Source organism: Pundamilia nyererei, unplaced genomic scaffold (genome assembly GCF_000239375.1).
Source record: "Pundamilia nyererei isolate P.nyererei 1_Seehausen unplaced genomic scaffold, PunNye1.0 scaffold00005, whole genome shotgun sequence".
In the NCBI taxonomy this organism is placed as follows: Eukaryota; Metazoa; Chordata; class Actinopteri; order Cichliformes; family Cichlidae; genus Pundamilia; species Pundamilia nyererei.
The window spans coordinates 3,308,459-3,319,821 of record NW_005187406.1 but is presented as its reverse complement, the minus strand read 5'-3'; the positions used below and the strand labels follow the sequence as shown (position 1 = coordinate 3,319,821).

Below are 11,363 nucleotides of genomic sequence, written 5' to 3'. Positions count from 1 at the left end.
CAGCGCGCACTTAACAACCAAACCTGGTAAACTAACTATGAAGCAGGTGACTTTTCAAATGGTTTGTCGTGGCAGAAATGTGTTTTGCATCTTTACTATACCTTAGGGTAACAAAGAAAACCCCTTTCCACTACTGTGCGACTGTAGTTGTGTTTCTTTGAAAGACATCTCTAGAGGAGAACTTTACTTTGGACATCTATGCATTAAGCAATGCCAACAATACAAGTAAACTCTGAGCCATTTTACCTCCACACATTTCCAGCTGTTTGATTCCAGATGTCTGGACATTCTTCACATTTGATCTGTCAGTGTTTCTGACTGTACCTTGGTCATGATTAGCTGAAATACTTAATGTGGCCCAGTCTTTGCTCCAGTGGCAAAGGAAAGAACAGATACCAAAATGATTTTGCCAGTATTCAATGCCTTCACAGATATTCAGTACTGTCTTTTCATCACGTTTGTGTTGGACCTGTGTTTGGATAACTTCATCTCTCTCTCTGGAGATGTAGCTTTCCATGTTTTTCTGTTGTCTTGGTTGTCATAAAAAATGAAAATTCACTTAGAAAAATGGAGCAGAGCAAGATTTTTGCAGTTGTCCACATGACGTACCATGTGGACTTCTTCTGTGGCTGATCCACTTATTTAATGCATGAGAATGCTATGCAAGTTGTATGGTGGCCATTTTTTAAGTTTTGGTCAGAAGGTCCTTACTGTGGCCATCACTTTATAAGCCTCTCATTCTACTGGAACCACAAAATAACTTCCTTTCAGGATTTACTCAAGTTTTAAATCCTGTTCTTAATATAAACATTGATGTAATGCTCTTCTTATTCAAGGCAACTCAGTCTGATAGTAGGAAAAGTGTCAAGAACAATGAAAATAACACTTTACCTGGAGATCAGCTTATATTCAGGTGACTCTGTGCATGTAAATGTACCACTCAGAAAGTTGGGAGAGGCTGGCAATGAGACAAGCAGAGAGAGAGTGAAAACACCTACTGTGGCACCTTTTACCTACTGTGTCGGTGCCTCCAGCTCCCTCTCGCCATGCCTCCACTGCTAACCGGCCAACCCCATTTCCAGAATTCAGACTTTCAGGCCCCAGTCTCTGAAGAAGCCTTTGGCCACTCTTGACTCTCGGAAAGTCACTGTGAGGGATTTCAGGGTGATGTCTGTGACAGTTATTTCTCCCGGACATATGACAGGTCTCCAGATATTTTCTGATGTGGTGCCCTCGTCTGGTCCCGTGGAGCTCCAGCCGTCTGTCCTCTCATGTCCTGGTTGAGGCAGGGACACAGAGGGAGAAAGGCAGAAGGTGAAAAGTGTACATTTACACTAAGACAACTACTGCATCAAGGCTGCCACTCGAGTTCTGAGTTAGCTTGCCTTGACTGATCTGTTTTGATGCATGTTATAACATGCATCAAAACAGAGTGCACGTGGCTGCTTATGTTTCCCAGAAAACAGAAGAGCACACTACGGTTGGGATTACTGCACGATCATGCAGAACAGTGAATATCAACAAGACCGCTCCCTGTTACTGAACTAGGAGAGGAGGCAATCCCCGTTAAATTCAATTCAAATAGCACCAAATCACAACAAGAGTCACCTCAAGGTGCTTTATATTGTCAGGTACAGACCTTACAATAATACAGAACACCCCATCAATCACACAATCTCCTTTGACCAAGCACTTGGCGAAAGTGGGAAAGAAAAACTCCCTTTTCACAGAAAGGGGAAAAGGTGAGGGTAGAAAGAAGACAGTTTTTGGAGAGACAACAAAAGACACAAGAGAGATTAATAATAACTAATGATCACTAATTACTATAATAACTAATGACTCATAGTGAGTAAATGACAAATCAATCATCCCAAACCATCTCTCTTTATTGGGGCAAAACAATATTTATCAAACATAAACAATTTATCCATCCAGTTTCTTCCACTTATTCAAGCTTGGATCAGGGTTGCAGCAGGATAAACAGGGTATTCCAGATGTCTTTTCCCCCTATTGTTTTCCACTTCTCTGTGGGGGTTTAAAGATACATACTCTCTCCAGCGAGTGCTGGGTCTACCCTGTGTATGTGTTATTGCAGCTGGGTGGGGAGGAGCCCAGGAGATAGCCTGAGTAGATGTGTGAAAATTTGTAACACAAACAATTGTGCATTCACAGACTTACACTGTGGCCTGGACACCCTTCTGGATAACACTAGCATTAAGAGAACAGCATGATAGTCTGCTGACAGCTGGGAGATGCTCTGTCACTACAATACATTTACAGAACAGAGAGATGGAGGATGAAGAACAAAGACTAGAGTTACACTAGAAGTGCTGAAAGGTGGTGTAGCCCATCTTCCAGCCTATGATGGGTGGGAGAGGTGACCTTGATATGGATCAGCAGAAGAAAATGGACGGATGGTATCTCATATTGAAAAACAACTGCACATGGATGGGACTTATCGTTGATCAGAAGGACAGCAAGGTAGAAACAACAGGAACTGCAACAACAGACATGTATAGTAGGTGATTCTCAGCCACCTGTAAACGTGAGTGTGTGGTTGCTCTTCTCTCTGTGTTAGTCACTTGATTGATGGGCTTAAGCCCCTCTCCCCCTGACTCGGGTCTTTGCACTCCAAACAGCAGAACAAGCTACTTAAAACCTTAGAAAAGGACTAGTCAGTGAGGGTCGACTGGGACAAAAACAACCCGGTGTCAATGCTCGTATCAAGTTAATGTAGTCAGTTAATTAAAAAAAGCAATAACAAAGATAGACAAGTCATTCTTTTTATCTATTAAATACAGTTGCTTGTTTATTAACTGGCCCCTGACCTCCTGTCATTTCATGAGAGCATCCCAGAGGCAAACGCAGCTGATTAGAGTCCACTGGCTGACCAAGTGACACACATACCATTTAAAATGCCATTGCTCTCCTTTGCTGTGTTCTTCTGAGTCTCCTCTTGCTCCTCCTCCCTGTCCTCATCATCTTCCATGCTGTTCTCTTCCTCTTCCTCATCCTCCTCCTCCTCGTCTTCCTCTCCATGCTCTTCCCAGTTCTCTTGTCTTGGACTTGGAGGGTTTGAGTTAAAGCATTTGAACTCCTTCGTCCTCAGTCTGTGTTGTGATTCCTGTCTGTATGGCTGATGGTCATCCTCGGGGAGCAGAGAGCGTGTCAGAGACAGACGCAGGCGCGGTGCAGGCTTTTCGGGAATCTTGTGAGCGCTGCGGAGATCCATGGTGTAGACAGTATTCTGAATCAAGATCAAACAGAAAAAGAAAAAAAGAGTAACGTCATTGTCAGGCCCCAATGAGAGAAACACAGTTTGAATTTTATATATATATAATTTTTAATCAAATTCCAAACTTTACCTGCAGAAGGATTCTTTTGGATTTGGCTCCTTTCCTTCTGGGACCCAGAGCTCGTTCTCTCTGTTCTCTGGAAAAACCAAGCAGACCTTTGTCAGGCAGGAAAAGCATCCAAGCCAAATTGTGCGCTATGACTCGGGGTCAGAAAGTCTGAAAAGAGCTGTACTGTAATGTTGGGAAGCTTTGAGGTACTACATTAGACAACAACCACTCAAACTACGCCATGTGTGCCATCATACATAGGGACACTGTGCATTAACAACACAACTGTTGCTCACCACCGAACAACTTTGGCCCCTCCTTAATTAATTCAAGCTGAAAGGTTGCGATTGTGACATTTTGGAATCACTGCAGACGTACAAATGTAAATGGTCAGAGAGGGGCTTTCAAAGAGGCTTCTAAAAATAGTCTTCCAGTGTTGCCCAAGGAGACTACCTACATGCTTTACTTCAATATTCGTCCAAAAATTATATAAAAAATTATATATGTGTGTCTGAGTGTGTGTGTGTGTGTGTGTGTATGTTGTTTAGCAATTCTCCTTTCAGAAATCACCAACATGTATATGATTATAGAACCAAGTACCAATTTAGAGGTTATACAAACAAATAAGAAGAAATCTTATGTCTTATTTCAAATGTCATAGTTAAATGCAAATTTCTGTCTATGTTTTTATATGTGCTTTTTGATGATTTATAATGATTTGTAAATCCAAATAACTGAATTCTACATGTGTATAAAATCAAGCCCCTCGGCATGCAGACTGCTTTTACAAACATTGAAAGAATGGGTCGCTCTCAGTGAATTCCAGGATCGTACTGTTATAGGATGAAACTTGTGCAACGAGTCCAGTCGTGGAATTTTCTTGCTATTAAATGTTCCACAGTCAACTGTTAGTGTTATTATAACAAAGTGGAAGCGACTGGAGGAAACGATGACAACTCAGCCAAGAAAAATCAGCAGTGCGGTCAGCAGATGCTGAGGCACATACTGCGCAGAGATCACCTACTTTCTGCAGAGTCAGTCGCTACAGACCTCTAAACTTCATGTGGCCTTTAGATTAGCTCAAGAACAGTGTGTAGAGAGCTTCATGGAATGGTTTTCCAGGGTCAAGCAGATACATCCAAGCCTTACATCACCAAGCCCAATGCAAAGCGTTGAATAAGGATGTGTAAAGCACGCTGCCACTGGACTCTAGAGCAGCCCAGACCCTTTGCATCTCTAAATCCCTCTTCTCTGTCTAGTAAACCAATGGACAAGTCTGGGTTTGGTGACTGCCTGGAGATCAGTACTTTGTGCATTGTGCCAAGCGACAACGTCCAGGCCTTCTCATCCAGCATCATTGTCTGATCTCACAAATGCCCTTCTGGAAGAATTATCAAACATTCCTATAAACACGCTCATAAAACTTGTGGAAAGCCATCCCAGAAGATCTGAAGCTGTTGAAGCTACAGAGGGTGGGCAAACATCATATTAAACCCTATAGATTAAGAATGGGATGTGAGTCAAGTTTATATGTGCGTGAAGGCAGATGAACAAATACTTTTGGCAATATAGTAAAACTGCTGGATTATCAGATTCAGAGTGTATGCAACTGCCAACTTGACCCCATTCAAGTGCAGACAGATATCAGACTGATAACACACTCCCTCCAAGGGGAAACCCTAAAAATATAATTTGTATCTATATACGTATATATATGCACACATTTATAAACAAAAATTAGACTCTGCATGTCAGTTTGTGTTAAATAAAGGAGCAAAGTACAAAGGTGAAAAAATAAATGACAAATGGTGGCTGAAGGCAGCCTTACTTCTCTTCGTAGGCCTGAACCAAGCGCCGGTCCAGAATGTGTTCCTCAGGTTCCCAAGTGCTGTACCTGTAGGAGGATGCAAAACATATATAAAAGCTTTCTTCGTTTTTCAATGACCTCCATAAATAATTTATTATTATAATCATTTAGGTAATTAAAATCAGTCTGTTGATTCATTTAAAAACAAGGCCAAAGTGCTGACACAGTGTCTTTATTGTATTTCTAAATCAGAAAAACAAACTTTAGAACTCTAGTTAAAATAAATTCTTGCCCTGGTGTAACTTTTCAAAACTGCATTTCTATATTTTTTAGTATGTTGATATTTACAACATTAAAACCACTGACAGCTTAAGTGAAAAACACTGATCGTCTGCATACAATAAAAAGTTCTTCTGGGAACCCGTAGATTTTAACATTCATGTGGATGTCACCTGACACGTACCACCCACGTAAATATTGCTCCATGGTAACTACACTCCCTGACGATAGCGGCTTACCCCGGGAGAATAATGTGCCCGTGCACACTGCAAAAATTGCTCAGGAATGACTCGAGGAACACGACAAAGATCCCAAAGCGTTGACCCGACCTCCATGCTCCCAAGATCTCAATACAATCGAACAAGAGGACCTACCCTACAACCCAAACAGGGCCCAAAGAAGGACACTCCCAGAGATCCTGTGTCCATGCCCCAATGGGTGGCAGCACCAAGGGGACCTACAGAGTATCAGGCAGGTGGTTTTAATGCTGTCGTGGGTCAGAGTATACACAACCCCATTCCCACAAAGTCAATACACAAAAAAAATCCCATTTAAAACCTGTATTTAAGTTGAAATAAAACAAGGACGACATATTGAATGTTTAATTGATCGAGATTTATTATTATAAAAACGAATTCTCATTTTAAATTCATGCATGGTGTCAGTAACATATTTCAATAAAAGCTGGATCATAAGGATGAGCACCACTGTGTTCTTTTAACAACACTAACTGTTTAGGGACTGAGAAAAGCAGCTGCTGTAGTCAAGAAAGGAAAGTATTTACCCACTGTTGCTTGATATACAACTCCTTCCTCTTGCTTTTTAATATGTCTCTATGGCTCTTTAATAATGATGGCTCTTTATTAGAAACTGATTCTGCTGTAATACATGTCAAAACAGTTTGTTACTCTCTTCTACAATAAAACAGCCCGTCCCTGAAGAAGTAGTGGTCTGGATGGTAGTATACATAGATTGCTCCAAAATCTATAGTATGGTTCAGCATTAATGGTGCCTTAGCAGAAGTGCAGATTAACTGTGCCACTGTACATCTTGTTGTGCTCATAACAAACCGAACAGTGCCTCTACCCCTTAGCCTGGAGGACACAGCATCCATAATTTCAAGAAAGAATTTTAAATTCTGCCTTATCAGACCGTAAAACAAATTTTCCCTTTGCCTCAGTCCATCCAAAGTGAGTTTATGTCAGAGAAAGTGACAGTTTGAAGATTTTCACAATAAAACTGTGTCAATCTTTAATCCAGAGCTATCTAAGAGCCTGATAACTATGGTCATTCAATACAGGTTCTCCCCTGCATAGCTTCTCTCTGAATACCATCCATCCATTCTTTTCTGCTTATCCTTGTCAGGGTCGTAGGGGGTGGAGCCTATCCCAGGTACCATAGAGCAAGAGGGAGGGTACACCCTGGACAGGTCGCCAGTCCGTCACAGGGTTAACACATAGAGAGAGACAATCACTCCCACCTATGGGCACTTTAGAATCATTAATTAACCTAACCCCACTAACTGTGTTCTTAGGAAGGCAGAGTACCCAGGGAGAACATGCAAACTCCACACAGGAAGGCCCGAGCCAGATGGTAGCCTGGCGGAATGGAACTCAGGACCTTCTTGCTGTGAGGCTACAGTGCTAATCACCACGCCACACCACACGTGATGAAATCCTCTAATTCTCTGCAATTTTGCTCTGACAAACATTCTTACAGTGTCAAACTGCCAAAGCACAGACCTCACCTATAGGATGTCCCATTATCCAATCATACTGCTACTGTACATTACCTGATTTGTCATGAGATCATCCTGTTTTTGTTGTCCCTGTTTCAACTTTTCTGAAAGATGCAGCTTGCATCCAATTGAAAATGGGCATGTTTTTCAACAAATTACTACATTTCTAATTTCACAACATCTGATGCATTGTTTATATACACTTTTAAAAAGATAAATATGATTGATTGCAATGTTGAACAGTGTGTTTATGTGGAGAGTAAGTCTTGGCCCAACTGGCATTTCTTCATATTTTGCTAGGAATATGAGAAACAGGTGATGGAAATTATTGTAACATGTGCAACAATGCACAGAAATTCAGTCAGATTTTGACTACAAAGTTTGCACACTTTTAACAAGCCATAAGGTCCATATATAATATGACCAACTTTATTCTTCATATAGTTTGAAGTGTTTTGGGCAAGCTTTCTTGTAATGTTTTAAACTTTAGGAATAGCTCTCCGGGCTTCTTGAAGGATACTCCAAAGCTCTTCTTTGGATGCTAGTTGTGTTTTACCTTCAGAAAGCCAAAGGACTACTGTTCAAATCCACTTTCAAGAAGTTACAAGCAAAACTGGGTCCTGTTAAGTACAATATTTAACTTTTGCAGACCACTCTGTGAGTCACATTCAGTTCCATTTCATGTTATCCATCTTATTCTTCTAATCTACATACTCACTTTGGAGGCCATCCTTTCCACTTCAGCAGATACTCCACATTCCCCTGTGGAGACAAAGTTTCAGCGCAGCTTCAAATAGAGAGTAGTGTTTGTTCCCCCTGTTTTGAACTGTTTAAGTAATTGAAGAAACAAATTACAAGCCAAAAACCCCACAAAAAAACAACAACAAACAACTTTCTGCTCCTCTCTTCTTTCCTCCACTCAGTGGATCTTGTGACCTACTGTGAGCGCCTTCACATCCAGGTTGGGAACCACTGCCAAGCACAATGAAATCAGCCCATCAACAATTACCTCATCTCTCAGATGCACAATGTCTCATTTTGATGCAACTTAAGGGAGTGCATCGCTATTCTGTGCAGCATTTTCACATTTAAACTGATTTAACTGCCTGGATGTGATATCGCGGGGCCAGGCAGTTAGATTTGATGGTATCAGGTTGTTCAGGTCAAAATGTCAAACACATAAAGGTTGTAACTGTCAGGGCTCTGTGTGCAGGCGGATGGAGAGGAGGATCCAAATGCGAGACTCGGACACTGAATACAACTCAAAACCTCAGCTTTGTTGCTGGCATGAAGACAACACATGAAGTGACCACTGAATACTGAGAACAGAAACACACAGGCATAATCTGATGGTACGACGCGACACTGCGCACAGGAAAACACAGGGCTAATATACACAGGGTGGTAATCAGGGAATGGGCAACAGGAGGGAGACACAGCTGGGAGAAATTGGACTATACGAGACAGGGGAGCAGTAGAACTGAACACACTCACATGAGACAGACCTTCACAATAAAACAGGAAACCACTAAACAAAGACGCAGAGAGAATATAACACATGCAACTCAAACAATACATGAAACAACAAATCCTTAAACACTGATAAACAGAAACATGTAACTCTAATAATAATCATTGAAACAAAACAATCATTCAAAAAATAAACCAAAAGAACTCAAAATGCTGGGTTGAACCTGACCCAGAACTGTGACAGTACCCCCCCTCCAAGGGCTGGTTCCCGACAGCCCTAAACAAAAAAAACCAAACAAAAAAAAAAACAGAGCACCAGACCAGGGCGGGCGAGGGGGTCCAGGAAGGAGGGTCCAAAACAAAAAACAAGGAGCACAAGAGTCCAAGAACACAGGAAAACAGATCAAAACCAAACTAGAGCTCAACCGCAGTCCATGAAAAGTTCAGGGGGTCGACCCGGAGGTCGACAGCACAAGGGCCAAAACAGTTCAGGGGACCGACCGTGCAGACAGCGGCGGCGACACAGATGAAGCAAATCCAGGGGCCGGTCACGTGGAATGCAGTGGCGGCGACAAAGCAGGTCCGGATGCTGACTGCGAAGCCGCGGTGGCAACGAACTGTCTCAGGAGGCCGGCCGCAAAGCCAGCGACGGCGATGAACTCTCTCCGGGGGCCGGCCTCCACGGCCATAACGCACAACTAGAGGCCTGGAAAGCGGCCGGCAGACGCGTGGTGGAACAGGCCAAGCTGGATCCGATGACGGTGTGGCAACCGCAGGACCAGATGAGGCTGGACCAGGCGTGGATGAAGCCACAGAGGCAGAACCTGACGGCAGCGTGGCGGCTGCGGAACCTGACGGCGATGCTGCAGGCAACAATGTGGATGCTGCAGGCGGTGATGCTGCAGGCGACTATGTGGAAGTAGCTGATGATGATGATGCTGCAGGTGACAGTGTAGAAGTCGCAGGGGATGATACAGCAGGTGACAGCTGAACATACTTCCCCGGACCGTCAGCAGACATGAGGATGTGCTGGCTGGGTCCTCCAGGACCCCCAGCAGACGAGGCGCGGTGCTGGACGGGCTCCTCGGGCCCTCCAGCTGACGAGGCACGAGGCTGGACGGGCGCCTCGGGCTCTCCAGCTGGAGCAGATGCAGGGCCAGAGCCATTTGGGACCCCTGGCTGAGGGTGAAGATGAGTGGCTGGCTGAATGGGTGAAAGCACTGGGGCCTGAACTGATGACAAAGTTAATGATTCCTCTACCAGCTGAGCTACTGACTGGGCTGTGGACTGTAACAAAGTTTGTAGTAAGTCTGGTTTTGGTAATGACTGAGCTATGGGTAGCGGGGCTGAATGTGGTGGAGGTGGAGACTGAGCTAGGGACTGCAATAGAGGTTGTAGTGACGGTGGTTGTGAAGGTGACTGAGCTAATCCTCCTGAGCCTTCTGAACATGAGAAAAACTGCTGGACGGGCTCACCTGAGCCTCCAGCGGACACAGGAACAGGTGCTGGCACCAGCTGAACACCAGCCCCTCCCACCCGAGGAACTGAAATGGGTGGAGGGGAACACTGGGCCCGAGCTACCCTGGGAGCAGGAACAGGAGGAGAGAGAAGCTCAGGAACGACCTCAAAATGCACAATATTGCCAACTGGGTCTGGGCATATAGTCTTTGCAGAGTGGGCAACCTCAGACACATCCAGCAGGGATACAGAACAGTCCCTAGGAGGAGCCAGTCTTAATAGATTGTAGAAAGGGGCAACTAGAGTCCTTAAATGTCCTTGGGGAGCAGACAGCCTCTTCCTTCAGAGAGCCCAAGTTACAGCCTGCAATCTCCATCCCTACCAACTGCCTGTGCCCTTGATGAAAAGTACATGGCTGAAAAGCTGACTTAGAAACATTAACCACCTCCCTTTCAGCTGACTTGAAAACAGAACTTGCAGCCTCCGGAAATTTCACAGCAGTCCGAAAATTTCTCCCCCCAGATTCAAGTATAGTAGTCTTAGTCATTTTAACACTGGGTTCAGATTGTGCCGAATGAAAACCGGTTCTTAAATCCTCAGAGCAGGAGTTCACAGAGTTAACAAACACAGACTCAACTACCTCTAAGTTAGCAGATTTAGATTCACTTGCATGGCAGGTAGCCTTCAGGGTCTTAGGGGTGGATTTATTGTTCGTTAGATTCATGAGTTCAGGAGGAGCATGAGAAAAACAGTCTGTTGCTCACCACTGCTGATTGTCCAGAGGCAGCGGAGCGACGGCTGCGTGAGCGTCACTCACTCTAGGAGCAAGGAGGTAAGCCAGACTGCGAATCCTCCTGCAGACCGGACCGAAAGTCTTTCGGTGGGCCGGGCTGGGACGAACGAAGAAGCGGGAAGGTTGTGTAGCTCCGAACGTGGAAGTCCCAAAAAACAAAGCAAAGGACTGCGGTGGAGTAAGCCCAGTGTCTTCCACCACATAAGCCTTCTTTCGCCACTGCTTGCCCCTCCTGCAGGGCCTGAATTCCAAGAGCAGCGGCAGAGTGACACCAGAAAACTGAGGAGCTGCTGCCTTTGAGAGAGAGTACTTGCCCCCTCGCATCCCTGACCGAACAACTGATGGAACGGTGGTAGCCATCGCAGTTTGGAAGCTGCGGGGCCCACCCAGAGCCAAACGAGACCCATCGAAGGGTGACTCATGCTCCCAGGTACACCTTGCCTCCTGCCTCTCCCTCTCCTTGAGGAAGGTAGA

General features: G+C 44.4%; 1 protein-coding gene across 1 annotated transcript in view; it reads right to left on the bottom strand.

Moving 5' to 3' along the window:
- Nucleotides 1–23: 23 nt before the first annotated feature.
- The window catches only part of cbx7b (chromobox homolog 7b), a 13,530-nt gene continuing 2,190 nt past the window's right edge, over nt 24–11,363 (bottom strand). The window contains exons 2-6 of the mRNA XM_005721794.1: nt 7,887–7,930; nt 5,173–5,238; nt 3,366–3,432; nt 2,908–3,247; nt 24–1,276 (exon numbers count right to left, since the gene is read on the bottom strand). Of these exons, the coding sequence (XP_005721851.1) occupies nt 1,086–1,276; nt 2,908–3,247; nt 3,366–3,432; nt 5,173–5,238; nt 7,887–7,930 (708 nt within the window). The 3' untranslated portion in view covers nt 24–1,085. The remainder of the gene's footprint in view (nt 1,277–2,907; nt 3,248–3,365; nt 3,433–5,172; nt 5,239–7,886; nt 7,931–11,363) is intronic.